This window comes from Oreochromis aureus, linkage group 13 (assembly GCF_013358895.1).
Source record: "Oreochromis aureus strain Israel breed Guangdong linkage group 13, ZZ_aureus, whole genome shotgun sequence".
Taxonomy (NCBI): Eukaryota; Metazoa; Chordata; class Actinopteri; order Cichliformes; family Cichlidae; genus Oreochromis; species Oreochromis aureus.
Window position 1 is genome coordinate 33,516,137 of NC_052954.1, and position 18,825 is coordinate 33,534,961.

Consider the following 18,825-nt stretch of genomic DNA (forward strand, 5'->3'; position numbering starts at 1 on the left):
TCCTGAAGAAGTTCAAGAACTTAAGAAGAAAAATGGAGCTTAAAAATCTAATTTTGCACTTTTTTAAATAAATGTAGCAGGTCTCACTGAGCATGTGCAGAGTGAGCGTTATCATTCAATCGTGTTTCTGATTGGAGGAATAAGACTGGTTGCAAATGTTTCCAGGTGTTGCTTTAGTCAAATTTTTAAAAAACCATAATGTTGTTAGAGTTCATCACAAAGCATTTCTCTTTAATGATCTTTTTTTTTTAATCAAACTTGATTCTGTTTGAAGTAAAGACGCTGGAGGCAGGGACGATGAACAAACGCTCAGCTTTTAATACTTACTGGTTTAAAGAGGAGAAACAGACAAATCCAAATACTGTAAAAGGCACAAGAACAGAGAAAACTACAAACATGGCAGACCATGGCCATGACAGCCTGGTGATTATCATTGCTATAGAAAATAAGCAGAAGAGTTTTATGAGCAAATAAATGTGAACTTTCAGGACAGCTGACATGCTTTAGTCTTCACCAGGAAACCAAAGGTGATAGTCAACATTAAACTGCATCATTATGACCTTTTCTGTGTTTACAGACACAGACAGAGAGCAGTTTCTGGCACAAAAAGTAGACGACGGCAACAAAGAGCGCCACGATCGCCAGAGATCTCATCACAGCACCTAAAACTATCATCCAGTGTCCACAGTCTGCAGGTTTTATTTGGAAGAGTGGGTTAAAGAGAGGTTTGCTGTCTCTCTCACTCACTCGATTCTTCATCCTGCAGGAGAAAGTTGGGACACGCTGTGTTTCCTCATCACCGATGATCTCCATGTTTGTTCCTGACTGCTTCCACTCTCCATCTCCGATCCTCCAGAAATACTCGACAGGCCCAGCATTGCTGACGTCTCCGTCACAGCTCAGTGTGCAGCTCTTTGACGTTGAGTTACACAACAGCGGCCTCACACTCACCACAGGCTGGGGCACTGCTTCGACCGCCACGGTCTTATAAACCTGACTCTGGACCTGGTTGTTGATCTCCACTGAATACACTCCACTGTCCTCTGCAGTCATGTCTCTGATCTCCAACACTCCTGTGTCAGTGTTCAGAGTGGTTCGTCCTTTAAACCTGCTGTAATATGTCAGCTCAATCGAGTCTTTCACCCACTCAGCCAGCAGGTTCTTGTCGAATTTCCACACAATGCTGTTGATCGGTCCAGAGACCTGCTGAGGTCTGAGCTGAAGTGTGTCACCAACCTTGAAGTACTTCACAGCCTGATCCTGAGAGAAGCTGGTTACAGCTACGAGCAGCACAGCCAGGAGCCAGAAACCAGCTGACGTCTCCATGTTCACAGATCAGTGCAGAAGTGAGTCTCTGCAGCAGTCTTAAAGCTTCCTTTTCTGTAATCTTTGTGGTTTTCTTTTGAGGGAAGCATGATCATGAAAACAGTTGTGACAAGGAAGTCAGCCCAGTGCATAACACACATGAGGACATGAATATAATGTCTGTGATTATATGAAGAAGTAGGCTGAGTAAGCTGACTGCCCCGCTGTAAATGTTGGGTTCCTGTCTGGTGCCAATCCAGGATACACAAAGCAGATTAAGTTCTACTGGTTGTAAAAGTGGATAGAAAAGGTAATTTGGTGTTTGTTGCATGTTCCTTTACATCAGTATGTTTGTGGTGGGGTGTGACTTTTGGCTCTTTGGTACTACAGTGTTTTCAAACTCCAGGAAATCCCAATCCTGAGGACTGTTCAAACAAACACAGCAGGAGTTATTAGATCTGCTGTGTTAGCTGAGAGTACGCGTGGTTTGTTCTGTTTCAGCGTTTTAGGATCAGCGGTATGTTCAGAGAAGTGGCACAGAGCCGGCTCATCTGTCATAAGATTGACCACGGTGGTGCAGGTGGAGGTGGAGGGAGACGTGGTGGCTGGGCTCCTGGTTGTGACAGGAAGTGTTGGCTGAGGTGGTGTCGGTCACACAATGTTGGTCGAGTTGTGTTCAGATAACAACTTCCAGATTAGATCCAGAGATGTTTGGCACGAAGCAATGTTCACGGTTTCAGAATAAGCTGTCAGTAACCTTGAAGACCTGCTGGAGTTAACCAGGTATTTGAACAAAAGTCTAATAAAATATTTTGTTCCTGTCCTCGGAGCAGGCAGCAGGCCACATACACAGACAGATGCTGGAGGTCAGTCCAGAGACACTGAGAGGTTTGAGGACCACAGTGTCGCAAACCTTTAAGTACTTCTTTACAGTGTGAGAGAAGCCGGAAACCAGCCGATGTCTCCATGTTCACAGATCAGTGCAGAAGTCACAGCAGCTTCAGAGGTCCTGCACCCTTTTCCTGTTATGTAAGCCAGGACGAGAGGACGCTCCTCAATAAAAACCAGTTCATGAGCAAATCTGTTCCCAGGTCTAAAATGTACTTAAGAAACACATTATACGTCCAGCTGCATAGACACAGACAGCCACTAACACACAGTTTCTATTAACTCCATGCATGTCTGGAGTAACCAGAGAGAACCCAAGCAAACATGGGGAGAACATGCAAACTCCACATAGAAAGACCCCGGCCTGATGGAGGAATTGAACTCAGGACCTTCTAGCTGTGAGGCAACAGTGCTAACCACCTATAACTGTATAACCACTGGTTAATTACATTATCACATGGCTGCAGGGACCCCACAGCACAAGCATACTCCCAGTTTATTATATTGTGTTGTACATTGTTATATAAAGTGATTTTCTTATTAGTAAAAAAAAAAAAAAACTGCAAGAAGTCACAAGCAAAGTGAGAACAAACCACGGCGCATGTTTAAAGAAGGAAGGTTTATTCATGAAAATGAGTTATTATTAAAGCACCACATCAGCCCGATCTCACACAGAACTGTCATGATGTTAAACAGAAGCTGTCAGTTCAGCTCTGTGGGAAATCACAATGAAGCAGTTCATTATGTTGTAGATTCAAGCTGCGCTTCATATATTTGGCCACCAGATGTCACCAAAGAGCGCTGAGCTGAAAAACTTCGAGTAATGAACCGTTTTTCAATACAAGCTTCAATGCTTCAGAAAGGAAATAGTTGTAGATAAAAAAATTTTTGCCAGTGATGCTCTTTGAACCTGTATGTGTGATCTGAGCCCACACAGATACAACTCTAAAGTGGAGCTGTTCTCTCTGTGGACACTGCTGCTGCAGGAGAGGACACTGTGCATAACAGCAGACTCCTCGATGAACCAAACCAAGCTGTTACAACAGAAACCCAAGCTTATAAAAACAACCACAGCAAACAGACTGCACACACATGACAGACCAAACTGAGCTTTATCTGATAATTATTACAACAGAATTATTGAACGTCAGCTTTAAAAGGCAAAATATTATCAACACACTTTTATCTACACCAGGAAATTAAGGCGGTGGTTCAGCTTCAGCTGTGTGTGTTTCTGCATTTACAAAGAGTCTTTCGTTTTGTCCACAAACACACAGCCGCCCAACACGGAGCCAGAACTGCCAAGGATCTCATCACAGCACCTAAAAGTGTGACACAGAGTCCACAGTCTGGGGTTTTCTCCTGGTAGAGCGGATTATCGATGGGCTCGCTGTCGCTCTCACTCACCAGGTTCTTCATCCTGCAGGAGAAAGTTTTCACATGCCGTGTTTCTTCATTATTGAGGATCTCAATCTTCTTTCCTGACTGCTCCCACTCTCCATCATCCTTCTTCCAGAAGTACTCAACAGGCCCAGCTTTGTTAACGTCTCCCTCACACACCAGTTTACAGCTCTCTGAGGTTGAGTTACACAACAGCGTCACTTTCACCTCAGGCTGGGGCACTGCTTCGATCTCCACAATCTGATAAACCTGACTCTGGACCTGGTTGTTGATCTCCAGTGAATACACCCCATTGTCCGCTGCAGTCATGTTCCTGATCTCCAACACTCCTGTGTCAGTGTTCAGAGTGGTTCGGCCTTTAAACTTGCTGTAATATGTCAGAAGAATCGAGTCTTTCACCCACTCAGCCAGCAGGTTTTTATCGTATTTCCACACGATGCTGTGGATCTGTGCAGAGACCGGCTGAAGGCTGAGCTGAAGTGTGCCACCAGCCTTGAAGTACCTCTGTACAGTCTGGGCCTAAGAGAAGCTGGTTACAGCTAAGAGCAGCACAGCCAGGAGCCAGGAACCAGCTGACGTCTCCATGTTCACAGATCAGTGCAGAAGTGACACAAACTCTTCGAGGGGTGTTAGACTCTTTTCCTTTTCTCTACTCTTTGTGGTTTACTAAGTGAGTGCAGTGAGTGTCATAGCTGTGAAAAGGAAATCAGCCCAGTGCATAACACACATGAGAGTATGAATGTAGCCTCTGCTTTTTATGAAATATCAAACATTTCCTATTAAACATTAATCATTATGGCTAAAAAATTAGGTATTTATTTGGTTAGCTGCAGGTTTTCCAGTGTTTTAATCTTATAATTGAACACGCATGGATCATAAAGTATTCTCACCTCTTGTACTCCAGTCCTCATCCAGCACGTTTATTAGCTTTATAATTCAGTCTGGGCTGCAGCTCAGACTTCCTCCTTCTAAAGTCGACTACCAGCTCTTTTGTCTTGCTGGTATTGAGGTCTGAGCTGTCGACTGCACATCAATCCAACAGCCTCTGAGCTTTTAAGTCTGATGCAAAAAAAAAAGTAGAGGACCACCAGGGAAACTGGCAGCATCACTGAGGATCTCGTCACAGCAACTGAAACTGAAAGTGGACACTCTGGATTATTCTCCAGGTGTATTTCTCACGTTCTCAGCTCTTCATTCTGCAGGAGACATTTTTAACATGCTGTATTTTCTAAGAATTGAGGATCGCCACATCTCCTCCCACTCTCCATCTCCCGTGTTCCAGAAATCCCTGACGGGTCCAGCTTCAGTGTTTCCAGGACAGTTACATGCTGACAGCATGAGTATTGCCTCAGGCTGGGATGCTTCTTATGAACAGTCATTAAACTTGCTGTAATATTCCTCCATGTTCAGAAAAACCCTTTTCCTCTTTTCTGTACTCCTTCAGTTTCCTTCTGTCGTCGACTTTTGGTGATCCTGCAGGGCTCGAAAAATCGCTAGCCCGACGTCCCGGGGCTAGTGATTTTTCCAGTCGGGCAACCAAAATCTATCTCAGCCCTGCCCGTCGGGCTATCATAGGAAGGGAAAATATATGTCAATGCTTTTGCATTCTTTCGAAAATGTAGCTGAGTAATTATGTCATTGGCGTCGATGAGCCACTGTCATTATGTGACATATTGAAATTGCGTTTGAATTTGCGCTTGTTTTTTGCTTTGCGATCGCGCGAACGGTGTGTAGAGAGCGGCAGCACTGATTGGTGAGTGACGATTAATTGCGCACCAGTTCCTCTGACATCGTCTTATCACTCATTAGCTTACTATTCAAACGTGACAGGTGAAATCTCCCACAGCAAGCTTAAACATGTGAGAGGTTGATTGTGCAGAGAATCGCTGACCGTTATGTGTGCATGTGTAAAAGCAGCAGGATATATATTTTAGTTCTGCTGAGCCAAATAAGACAGGTCAGGGTGAAGAAGGGGCAGCCAAATAAAAGCCTACCACAAAACGGAAAAGTTATGACAAATCAGACTATGAGGGAAAAAGAAAGCTCAGCTTTTTTGGTTTCATGGACAAAAGAATTTATGTGGCTGGAATATGACGAGCTAAATAACATCATGTTCTGCCGGGTGTGTCGTGAGTTTCATTTCATTTGAGTCGCCAAGCGCCTTTGTAACTGGGACCAGTAATTTTAAGAAAGACCCCATCAGAACCCATGAGAAATGCATTATTGCGCAGTCTGCAGCATCTTTCCCAGAACAAACAGCAATTGCAAAAAACATACTAAAAATAAACCAAGCAGAAGCAGAAGTCCTGAAAAATCTTTCAAAAGCGTTACTATGTTGCAAAGAGTGAACTACCATTGTCAAAATGTAGCAGTCTTTGCAAACTTCAAAAAGCAAATGGCCTCGATCTTGGTTCCACTTACCTCTTACCCTTGACTTCAGTGGAAATTTCAGATTCAGGATCTGACACAGACTGATTCATGTTCTACACAGTTCTTACAAATTCACAGAAATTTCTGTTCAATTAGAACCAAGTATTTGAGTTGATGATTGTGATTTTTATACAGTTGTTGTGATTTGTATTTTAACAACTTTCTGATTAATTTTTGTTTCCGTTACAATATTATACTTTAATGTATAATATTGTAAAGGAAACAAAACATTAAAAAATTGCTCTCTTCTTTATTTGGGCTACTTAAATTTATTTTGGGCTACCAAAAACTGAAGAGTGCCTGCCCGAAGGGCTACCAGAGATTTTGAAATTTTGCGAGCCTTGTCCTGTGTGAGATGTAGCCGTTCTGATACCTCCATTCACCGTGGCATCACAATTTATATAAAATATGTTTTCTAATGTCAGCAGTCACCATTTTGTCAACTTGAATTTCCACTAAATTTCTCTGGATTTCAGATTCGATCTCGATGAGTTATAAGTTGCTTTTGTCTTAGACACACATTTTCAACCTGAACCTAAAGCTAGCTTCCTATTATTAAAGGCTCAAAGACATAAGAAGTAATTACCCCAGCAGACTAATTATTATTTGTTTTAGAGGATTAAAAAAAAATCCCAAAACTAAAAAACAAAAAAGAAGAAACAGAGATTAGAGGAAAATGTTCACTGAGGAATCACAGCAGGCCTGATCATCCATTAACTCAGGGACCTGTGATCCAGCTCTCTGACAGGTTTAACTTTTGGATCTGAGTAATAAAATCTGCTCCGTCTCTTCCTCCCCTGCTGTGATTGGACAGAACATGCTTGACTGAAGTGACAGATGAGCAGAGTCTCCTGATTGGTGCAGAGATTGGGCATACTCATCACTGCTCATTAAGCTTAATTCTGTGTATGGAGCTACAGACTTTGATTCTGTGGACGTAAACCTGGAATGAAACTATTGATGGGTGGCTTACCTTTAGAAAATAATCCATCTAACAGCAGGAGGAAAGGACACTGGAGGCAGGGACAGCGAGCAAAGGCGAGTTTTTAATACAGAATAAAAGAAAATCATGGAAATTACAGAATCCACAAGGCTGTTCAAAGAAAATATAAACAGGGACAGAGAGGAAAAAAACGACGAACAGAGGAGAAAGTCAGAGGTATAAAACCAAAAAACTGAGCAAGTGAAAATAACTGAGGGTGTGACCGACACAACAGGGGAAAACTTATAAAGCCAGGAAGTGAAAAACATCATCAAAGGTGCAGAAAAAACAAATTGTAGAAATGAGGAGGAAGTGAAACAGCAAAGATAAATGTAAACTGAGATGATAAGAAGTTTCTAAAAGAAGAAAAGAGAACCAAACAAAAACTACAAACATGGCCGACCATGATGATTATTAGTGTGTAAATAAACAGAAGAGCTTAACAAACTTCAGTAGAGCAGACAGGCTTTAAACGTGATCAGGAAATGAAAGGTCACACTCAACTTCAAAGTGTTTCATCACTACAGACAAAACGCCACCACGGTCGCCAGAGAGCAGGGCTGGACTGGGACAAAAAATCGGCCCGGCCCGAGATTGAAAATGTGACGTCATTGAGGGGTAAAACCGCAAAGGATTCTGGGAACTTGAGGCAAGAGGTACTAGCGCACGCAGGCTTTCAATTGAACTCAGTTACACAGCAATAAAAAGAAACACAAAAAATGGCAAGAAGCTGTTGTATTATTAACTGCAATAGCCGGTCGCATGACAGCCACGGGAAGCCGACGGGTAAAGAGATCGTTTTTGTTTTTTTTATCGGATTACGTCGTTGAAGAGAAATTTTTTAAGCCATGTTTTCGAAGTAAGAGCCGACGGATGGTCTGGATATACCAAATATAACGTCTCAGAACACTCCAGCTCACATATTAGTCTGCTCCAAGCATTCCCACAAAGGTCAGTGTTTTGTAGCAGTTAATAGTCATTTTTCTTAACATAATTGGTGATATAGGTTACAAGCAAGTCTGGCGCTGAACAGAAATTGTCGCACTATGCTCCTTTATTTATTGTGCATAAATAGTGAATTGTCCTGACACAATATTGCGTTTCGCTTCTGTTATTACCACGGTACATTGACAAAAACATATACTTTTATTCACAGGATAAAACAGTTGTTTTGTATCACTAATTGCCCAGTGCGATTACAACATACAATATTATTGTCACTGCTACATTTCTGTAACGCGCACCAGAGATTATTTCCACTACTAATTAATTACCGTTGAGCTCAAAGGTTATATTAATAAACGGTTAACGAATGTGTATTTATGAAGACGATTTGTGAGACTGGTAAACTTACCTTTGTTTGTACGATGGTCTTTCGTTCTACACGGTGCATTTCAAGGTCCTGTACCCATCCCTTGGTAAACTGTACCGGGGCTTGTTGCAGTGACCTGAAGGTACTAAACTTCATGAGTGTATGCACTCACTCCAAGAACCGTATAATTATAAATCTGAGCGTGGTGAAAGTTGGGCAGCACGCTAACGTCTTTTGTCCACTCTGTGTGCTCGTAAGGGTCTGACCCTCTCACTCCTTTGATTTTTTTCCTCCTATCTTTTCTTTGCCTTTTCGTCGAGTCTGTCTTTGTACGGTCCGGCATTGTTCTCCTTAGTTTTGTACATTCCTTTTTTGGTGAGGAAAGAAAAACCAAGAAGGTTTTGGAACCGGAGAATGAACATTTTGCGGTGCTGCAAATGCTTGCATTTGATGCGGTACTTGGATTGTTTTGCCACGAGTTCCCGGCATGCAATGCGCGAAAGTCACGTGATCTGTCAATCGCTATAGGAAAAACCTTAAATTAAGACCAAGAACACTAGAGGTAAGACATGATAATTAATTAATATTAAAATTAATAAATGACAGATTTAGTGATATTTTCATAAACACCTCCTTTCCTTTTTTTGTTCTCCATTTTCTTTAGTATGTCTATAAGATTGCTAAACAAGGGGGAGGGTGCATCCGGCCTCCTCGGCTGTAATTGGTCCAGCCCAGAGTCGATCATGACCAATTGGCCAATCCAACACCTTTCATTATATATACCCTTCCTGAAAAAAAAAAAAAAAATCCATCGGCCCATAAAAACAAAAAATCACCAGCGGCCCACCGGGCAAATGCCCAGTATGCCCGATGGCCAGTCCAGCTATACCAGAGAGCCAATCACAACGCCTAAAGTCACGGGAGCTTCACTCTCTGTATCATCACTGACCGTCGTCGGTGACGATGAAGATGGAAAGAAAGGTATTTGGAAGAGTGGGTTAGGGAGAGGTTTGCTGTCTCTCTCACTGAGTTCTGCATCCTGCAGGTGAAATTCGTAACATGCTGTGTTTCCTCATCACTGATGATCTCCATGTTCGTTCCTGACTGCTTCCACTCTCCATCTCCGATCTTCCAGAAATACTCGACAGGCCCAGCAGCGCTGACGTCTCCGTCACAGCTCAGTGTGCAGCTCTTTGAGGTTGAGTTACACACCAGCGGCCTCACACTCACCACAGGCTGAGGCACGTCTTCCATCGCCACTGTCTTATAAACCCGACTCTGGACCTGTTTCAAATATACATCAGTTGGTTTTGGAAGCAAGAAGAATGAGTTGAGCAAAGTTTGACTTATCTGACTGTTTTGTTTCGCTTAATGCGCCTAATGGTCTGAAAAATACGGTTTGCATTTATATATATATACATACACACAAAAATTCTCCTACTGACCCACGCTTTAAGGATTTAAAGTTGTTTGTAAGAGGAGAGCAAGAAGAGGTTTGGACCAGCCTTGAGGCCCTGCTGCAGGAACAGTGTAAAGATGCCACCACAAAGGAGCCACCAAAGAAAGACCCTCCTCCTCTCTTCATTGTCTTCAGACTCAGATGAGGAAGCTCTGTGTAACGGGGCCCTGAGTTTGTACAGAGCAGAATCCACCATCAGCGAGACAGACTGCCCACTGCAGTGGTGGTCCAGTCGAACAGGGACCACCCTCAGCTGTCTGTCCTGGCCTGTAAGTATTTGATTAGTCCTGCCACTTCTGTCCCATGTGAGAGACTGTTCTCACTTACAGGTCACATAGTAACAAAAAAGAGAGCTGCCCTGAAAATGTGAACAGGCTAGTTTGTCTAAGTGACTGTCTGAACGAGATGGACAGTAAATAAGCATGGAGGTATTGTGAGTCCAGTGGGTTTGTTATTCTTTGCACTAAAATGTTCGATGATCACACTGTGTCATACGGTGGCCCCGAGAGGCCAAACAGACTGCAACTTAAGAAAACACCAGCAATAAGAAAAATGCTGCAAAAGCACACAAAACACAACGGAAATAGGAAAAAACTGATTTCCAAAAGCACAGTGTTTCTGGGGAGACAACAACCCGACGGACCAGTTGCAGGAACTAAAAAGTGTTAAGAATTGTGCTGGGAGGAGTGGAGGATCTATCGGTTTTGTGAGGAAACAAAAGATGAGAGGTAAGTGTGTTAGCCTAATTATTAGCCTAAAAATCAATCCGTCATCGTATTATATGAATCATGATAAAAACACACCCACCATGTTTTGGGTTCCTGCAACTGGTCCGTCAGCTTATTGTCTCCCCGGAGACACTTCCCTTGTGTTTTTGAAAATCTGTTTTTTCTTATTTGTGTTTTCTCTAATGACACATCACACATGACCCAGCATTGTTCTAAGAATGCAAACTTTCCTATTGGAAGTTTCCACAGCTGCCAGAAAGGGACAGATTTCTGGCTGGTCTTAATGAGTGGTCGTTGCTCTCTCGTTTTCTCTGGAATTGCTGCACAGAGGATGTAACACCCATGATAAGCGCTGAGGTGTGTCCTTGTCAGGAATCAGCCATCCTCAGCTTCCAGGTTAGGAAAAGTTGAGCCAGAAGATATTCAAATGCATCTCCTCACAGCTGCTGATGAACTCTACCATAAACAATCTTTGTTAAAAACATTTGCAGGTGAATCACCACCATTTATCAGTGAGATCCATTTACTCAAAAATTACTGACAAGTGGACAACTAGGATATATAGTTTATAATTTCAACAATGTCCTGTACAAAATGGAACAGTATATGACAAATGTGTGGTGCTTGTGGAATTTTTAGTACTCATGCTGCCAAACTTTTGATGGCTAGGTGTGCAGTTCCTGCTTTAAATGCATTAACTTTTTAGATTGAGAAATCTAATTGATAAGAGGCCAGAAATGTTTGCACTGACTTATGACACTAAATCAACAGTGTCTTGGTGCATGCTCAATCATCCAGGTAAGGAAATCTTTAAAAGCTGATTCTGTTTATCTGGACGTACCTTTTTTAGTGGGAGAAACGTTTCACCACTCATCCAAAAAAGGTAAATCCAGATGAACAGAATCATCTTTTGGGGTTAAACAAACAGTGTCACTGCCCTCTGCTAAGACTGGAGATAATATAAGAAATGAGAGAACTGACAGCTGTTATTTTAATCAGCCTGTCTCAGTTGTTTTAACTCTAAGTATCACAAAGTAATGTGGTAACATCTGGACTGACGAGTTTACTGTCAGCATTGTAATCGCTAGTTTAAAGGCTGTAGGTTGCAGCCATTGCTCTAACACTGTATAAATGTAACAGGCCTCAGTGCTGGTTCTAACAGTCTGAGCTGCTTCCAGCTTTATTTGTGAAGAAAACACCTAGCTAGCTCGTACAGCTGCGATGTAACATTTTCATAAGCTAAGATGACCTTAAAGACCAGATACCTAATATAATACCTAATAGCATCTCGTCTGACCTGACATGGTCTGCCCACATTCAGGTCCAGTCCAAAAAGGCTAGGCAGCGCCTGTATCATCTCTGACAACTGAGGAAGTTTGCAGTCTCCAGTGATCCTCAAGACTTTCTATGCAGGCGCTGTGGAAAGCATCCTCACACAGAACATCTCATCCTGGTTTGGGAACAGCTGTGTTAAGGATAAAAAAAAGCTCTTCAGAGAGCAGCCCTGCAGCAGCGTGCTGCAGGGCTGCTCTCCCCTTGCTACAGGACATTTTCACGAGGAGATGCTGGTCCACAGCAGCTCAGATATTGAAGGACCCGTCCCATCCCAGCAATAAACTGTTCCAACTTCTGCAATCAGACACAAGGTTCCACACTATCGGAGCAAGAACTGAGAGGCTCAAGAGGAGCTTCTATCCTCAGACCATCCCTGTCCTAAGTCAGGACATGCCCCTCCCCCCAGCATCCATAAGTGACTGAGACAGGACTTATTCTTACCAGATTCTCATATCATGCCTGATTTTTCTGGCCTCACTACAGCACAAGACACTAACACCCACTCAGACAATGTACATTCTCTGATTTTCAACTTAAATTTCCAGATTGTTTTATTTTATTTTATTAATGTATATAAGCCACTCACTTACTGCACATAATGTCCTCCTTGTATGTTTTCACTTACTGTATTTAATGTTCTCTTTTTGCACCGTCGAGGAGCGTTGTGTTGTACTCGTATAACTGCGCATGTGACAAATAAAGAATCTTGAGTGTTAAATGTAGCTGACTAACATGAGGAAATCTCTCTTCTAACGTGTTTATGGTCAGTGATAAAACTTTAAATTGGAAATGCTCACACAAAGTTTTTCTGCAAATCTAAGTATTTTTATCCAGTAAAGTGGAAATTAAAGAAATCTGTGAAAATCAGAGTGGTACGGCTCATCAGGACATTAAGATTTTACTGAACAATCATTTTAAAAACATGAAATGGTCATGATTACAGATAAATAATTACTTTCTGAACACGATCTGTATAAGAGTCGCAGGAAGAAACGACACTGGAGGCAACAATAATTATTAAAATGTGAGTTTTAAATACAAAGTTCAAAGAAATAAAAAATCATGGAAAATATTGAACCCTGAAGGCACTTCACAGAAAATATAAATAAGGACAGAGATGAAAAAACAGTCTGACACAAGAAAGTCAGACGTATAAAACCACAGACCTGAGGGGGCGAAACTAACTGGGCGCTACGAACACAAAGGACGGAAAACTGACAAAAACAGGAAGTGAAAACATCAAAGCTAACAAACATGAACTTTGGTTTAAGGAGAGCAGACAGACTTTAATCTTCATCAGGAAATCAAAGGAGATACTTGAGTTTAAACTGCATCATCATCATCATCACTTTTACTGCATTTACAGACGTGGAGCATCTCTTGTTTCTGCCTCAGCAGGTGGACGACCACCACAAAGACCCCCGCGACCCCAGAGATCACAGCGCCTAAAGTCATGGGAGCTTCACGTTCTTTATCATTACTGACCGTCGTTAGTGATGGTACTGACGGAAGAATGGGTTAGGGAGAGAACTGCTTTCCTTCTCACTAAACAGATTCTTTATCCTGCAGGAGAACTTTTCCACACGCTGTGTTTCCTTATCATTGATGATGTCCTTGGTGTTCTTTTCAGACTTTACCCACTCTCCATCATCTTTCTTCCAGAAGTACTCGACAGGCCCAGCTTTGTTAACGTCTCCCCAACACACCAGTTTACAGTTAGGTGAGGCTGAGCTACACGACAGCGGCTGCACATCCACCACAGGCTTGGGCACTGCTTCGATCTCCACAGTCTGATAAACCTGACTCTGGACCTGGTAGTTGATCTCCACTGAATACAGTCCACTGTCCTCTGCAGTCATGTCCCTGATCTCCAACACTCCTGTGGTCGTGTTCAGAGTGGTTCGGCCTTTAAACTTGCTGTAATATGTCAGATCAATCAAGCCTTTCTCCCAGTCAGCCAGCAGGTTTTTATCGTATTTCCACAGGATGCTGGTGATCTCTGCAGAGACCGGCTGAGGGCTGAGCTGAAGTGTGCCGCCAACCTTGAAGTACTTCTCTACAGTCTGAGAGAAGCTGGTTGCAGCTACGAGCAGCACAGCCAGGAGCCAGAAACCAGCCGATGTCTTCATGTTCACAGATCAGTGCAGAAGTGACAGCAAACCACGTTTCAGAGGTCCTACACCCTTTTCCTGTTATGTACAGGAGGAAGAGGATTTCCTTATTAACACAATGCCCACTGCACTCACTGTGGGATCTTTCAGTCTGATCATGAAAACACTCGTGCAAAGACGTCAGCCCCGTGCTGTTTCAAATACACACCAGATGTTTGTTTTTTCATTTTTATTTACACTTTAGTTTATAACCTCAGTTTTTAGATATAAAATAAAACAGGAAGTGACATAACAGCGTAACACCAAAGACAGAGACAATGTTAGTGATCTAACAATGAGATGTAAAAAGATAATGGAGAGACGAGACTCTCAAAACAGAATTATTCCTGTAACTGAAAACTCACAGAAACAAATTATGACTGATGCACAATAGAAATAGAAGGAAAGTACTGAGCTGTCCACGTTTTACAAACTGAACTGTGCTGTAGTCCACAGGAATCATCCTTTTTAGTCCATATTTATGTCTTGTATACAGATTTAACACAACTTCTGACACAAAGCGTGCCTGCTACTATCACAGCTAAAGAGACATGAAAAGACTCACAAAACTAATAAAGTGTGAAAAAGAAAGAGAGACTAAAGCAGCCTAATGAATCGCTGCAGGCTGGATCATCCACTAACTCAGGTAACTGTGACCCAGCACAGAAAAACACAACTTCCACTTGCATCACTTTTTTTTTTTTTTTTTTACTTAATTTGAGATTTAACATTACTTAATCTAGCTAGCAGGTATATGGAGTGCAAAGAGTGCCAAAATCAAAGTAAATGCATCATGAAAAAAATGAATTACAGGTCTCAATAAATAATTAAAATAGGAGTCAAATATTTAATCATATATTTAATAATAATAATATTTACTTTCATATATAAGTAATCAATTCCATAAACCTGTAATCAATTAATACAAATAGTATTTGTTATATTTAATTATTTCACTATTATTTCATGGTTCCTGTGCTACAGGTTATTACCATCTGATAGTTTATCCTGCACAGCAAATTAAGACAGATCGATCCCAGGTAATAGACTGATGCGAAGGACTCGGAGCAGCAGGAATGTATTTAGAATGAAATCATAACTGGCAGTGACGGAGCAAAACACCCAAAACTGCAAGGAAAATTTGAAACTGTCCATTTCTGGGTCACCAAATACTCAGTTCAGTTCAATTCATTTTATTTATATATCACCAAATCACAACAACAGTTGCCTGAAGGATCTTTATATCGTAAGGTCAAAACCGTACAATGCTACAAAGGAAACAGAGAAAACACCAAGAATCATGTGTTCAGTCACGCTCAAATACACTTTTAAGGTTTGCTTAGGCGACAGTCTGGTGCTGTAACCATCAAACATCTGGTCAGTTTGTCAAGACAGAGCTCATTTGCAAAAGTGCTCTGATGTTTTCTGAGATGTCAGGTCCCGTCAGCCTAACAACCAGCGATCAGCTGACCGGGCGGTCAGAGCTCATGAGACCCTCTGTGAACAGCCGGCTCCCAGCGCACTCACCCTCACCTCTCAGTGGAGGTAAACACAGCACATGATTCACTGAGGTGAAGCAGGTTTACAGCTGAAATATCTCAAATGTAGCTGACTAACATGAGGAAATCTCTCTTCTAACATGTTTATGGTCACTGATAAAACTTTAAATTGGAAATGCTCACACAAAGCTTCTGTAAATCTCATTAAATATTTTTATCCAGTAAAGTCAGAAATAATTAAATCTTCTATTAAAGAGAATAAAAATTAAAAAAAAATATTTAAAAAATTGCCTTTTATAGCCCGTCAGGACATTAAAGGTTTGCTGAACATTTATTTTAAAAAACATGAAATGATCATTAAATTGCTGGAAAAACATTTTTTTATTTAAAAAAAGATGAGGTTGTTGTTATCTTGGTCACTGATGTCACAGGTACATCTGTAAACTGTGTCTGATCTCTCACCATATTTTTGTCTCCATGACAGGTTACAGATGAATAATTACTTTGCAAACATGATCTGTATAACAGTCACAGGAAGAAACGACACTGGAGGCAACAATAATTATTAAAAGGTGAGTTTTAAATGCAAAGTTCAAAAAAATAAAAAATCATGGAAAATATTGAACCCTGAAGGCACTTCACAGAAAATATAAATAAGGACAGAGATGAAAAAACAGTCTGACACAAGACAGTCAGACGTATAAAACCACAGACCTGACGGGGCGAAACTAACTGGGCGCTACGAACACAAAGGACGGAAAACTGACAAAAACAGGAAGTGAAAACATCAAAGGTGCAGAAAAAAACCAATTACCATAATCAGTAATGATGAAAGAGCAACTAATACATCAATGACAAGTGCAGACAAAGGAGATACAAAAACTCAGAACCATTTTACAAGCTAACAAACATCAACTTTGGTTTAAGGAGAGCAGACAGGCTTTAATCTTCATCAGGAAATCAAAGGAGATACTCGACTTTAAACTGCATCATCATCATCACCTTTACTGCATTTACAGACGTGGAGCGTCTCTCATTTCTGCCTCAACAGGTGGACGACCACCACAAAGAAGACCGCGACCATCAGAGATCACAGCGCCTAAACTCCATTTGTAACCTGGGCCTTTGTGAGCGGTTCACTCTCTGTATCGTCACTGACCGTCGTCGGTGATGATGAAGATGGAAAGGAAGGTATTTGGAAGAGTGGGTTAGGGAGAGGTTTGCTGTCTCTCGCACTCACTGTGTTCTTTATCCTGCAGATGAAATTCGTAACACGCTGTGTTTCCTCATTATTGATGATTTCCATGTTCGTTCCTGACTGCTTCCACTCTCCATCTCCGATCTTCCAGGAATACTCGACAGGCCCAGCATTGCTGACGTCTCCGTCACAGCTCAGTGTGCAGCTCTTTGAGGTTGAGTTACACAACAGCGGCCTCACACTCACCACAGGCTGGGGCACTGCTTCAATCCTCACAGCCTGATGAACCTGACTCTGGACCTGGTTGTTGATCTCCACTGAATACAGTCCAGTGTCCGCCACAGTCATGTCCCTGATCTCCAACACTCCTGTGTCAGTGTTCAGATTTGTTCGTCCTTTAAATGAGATGTGATCTCTCAGCTCAATCAAGTCTTTCACCCACTCAGCCAGCAGGTACTCATCACAATACCACACGATGCTGGTGATCTTTTCAGAGACCGGCTGAGGGCTGAGCTGAAGCGTGTCACCATCCTCAAAGTACTTCTTTACAATCTGAGCCTGAGAGAAGCTGGATGCAGCTAAGAGCTTCACAGCCAGGAGCCAGAAACCCACCGATGTCTTCATGTTCACAGATCAGTGCAGGAGTGACAGCAAACCACGTGTCAGAGGTCTCAAACCCTTTTCCTCTTCCGTACAGCCTGTGGTTTCCTTCAGTGAGCACAGTGCGTCTCATCGTGACATTTTTAAAAGAGAAGGCAAATCTGTGCTGATTCACAGTTTTGCCAAAATGACCCTAAATGCAGCAAGCAGACAAAGTAAGCACAACGAAGTTTTTATTAAAGTGAATCTAAAAGATCGTGAACAAACTCCTGAACAGACGATGACAAAAGACGTAAACAAAGAGCAAAGCACAACAGGAAGTGACTAAACAGCAGAGCACAGAACCAAAGACAACGACTTAAAGATCAGATATAAGAAGACACCAGGAAGGCCAGTGAAAGACATGCAAGAAGTCTAAACAGAATAATCTCTGTTAGAGAACTCCCAATAATCAGTTATGTGTGTATGATAACATATGGATACATATGAATATTACTGTTAATCTAGAATAATCATAGAAACAAATGATAACAAAACTCAGTCTACAGTCATGATGAAAAATAAACTCCAAACTCTCCAGAAGTTTATCAACAAGGTGTTTTAAAAGTAAGTTAGCCAAAAAAAACCCAAAAGACTGGAAGAACTTCAAATAAAGATAGAAAACATTACATATCTATGACGTGTTAGCCAAAGCTCCAGCTGTCAGATTTACACATGTACATTACATATAACTGAGAGTCTGATCACCAGCCAGGCAGCTGCTGCTGCTCGCTGTTCATTATTGTTTCAGAGCCAGAGTTCAGTTAGAGTGATTATTCTGAGCAACACCCGCTCAGCAGCTCTCCTGGAGCTGTCAGGAAAGACGGTCAGCAGAGTGCAGCCGTCAACTTTAACTCGGGTTTGATGTTTCTGGTCGAGACAAAGTTTCATCATCCAGTTCGTCGTCACTTCCTCCTCTCCTTTAGCAGCTGTCTCCATCAGTCAAAGCTTCTCTGAAGTTCACTCGTTTGCTGTCCAGGTGATCAGGATACCTGTCCTCTCCTTACACTGACTCACTGCTTCATCATGTGGTACAACATGCTATTACACAAACGTCCAATCCATGTTGTGAAAATGATTCCAATAATGCAGAGACAGTCAGAGGGAGGGGGGCCTGAGGACAGCGCGCTCTCAGAATCACTCAAGTGAAATCTAACAGGTGATATTTAGTTTATTTCACAGTTTTATTTGTTCCAGTTTGGCTGAAACTAAAGTTGTTTCATTCGTCCAAATATGGAAAGATGAAACAGACTTACGCTGACCAACACGAGGAAATCTCTCTTATAACATGTTTGCTTTTACTGATAAAACTCGCTGAAGTCTTTGAAAGCTGCTGCATTTTCTCACTTCCATGTGAAACACTTACTGTGACTATTAACAGTAACTCATCTATCAGTCAGACGTGGCAAAAGCACAGACATTCTGTATCTAAGTAGAAGTACAGATAATACCGTTAATAAATTCTCCAGCAAAAGTTGAAGATTAAACTTCTTTACTCA

At 41.8% G+C, this 18,825-nt stretch overlaps 3 protein-coding genes and 1 pseudogene across 3 annotated transcripts; all 4 read right to left on the minus strand.

Annotated features, from left to right (window-relative positions):
- Positions 1-296: 296 nt before the first annotated feature.
- On the minus strand, positions 297-1,339 carry LOC116332592 (CD48 antigen-like). The gene has a single exon (XM_039622026.1). The coding sequence runs from the start codon at positions 1,324-1,326 to the stop codon at positions 541-543; it is 786 nt and encodes a 261-aa protein (XP_039477960.1). The 5' UTR covers positions 1,327-1,339; the 3' UTR covers positions 297-540.
- A 1,556-nt stretch (positions 1,340-2,895) lies between these two features.
- On the minus strand, positions 2,896-4,179 carry LOC116332590 (annotated as a pseudogene).
- An 8,549-nt stretch (positions 4,180-12,728) lies between these two features.
- On the minus strand, positions 12,729-14,005 carry LOC120443358 (CD48 antigen-like). Its single transcript, XM_039621903.1, has one exon. The coding sequence runs from the start codon at positions 13,967-13,969 to the stop codon at positions 13,331-13,333; it is 639 nt and encodes a 212-aa protein (XP_039477837.1). The 5' UTR covers positions 13,970-14,005; the 3' UTR covers positions 12,729-13,330.
- A 2,043-nt stretch (positions 14,006-16,048) lies between these two features.
- LOC116321525 lies at positions 16,049-17,465 on the minus strand. The gene has a single exon (XM_031741390.2). It carries the CDS (start codon positions 17,309-17,311, stop codon positions 16,589-16,591), a length of 723 nt encoding a protein of 240 aa, XP_031597250.2. The 5' UTR covers positions 17,312-17,465; the 3' UTR covers positions 16,049-16,588.
- Between the last annotated feature and the right edge of the window lie 1,360 nt (positions 17,466-18,825).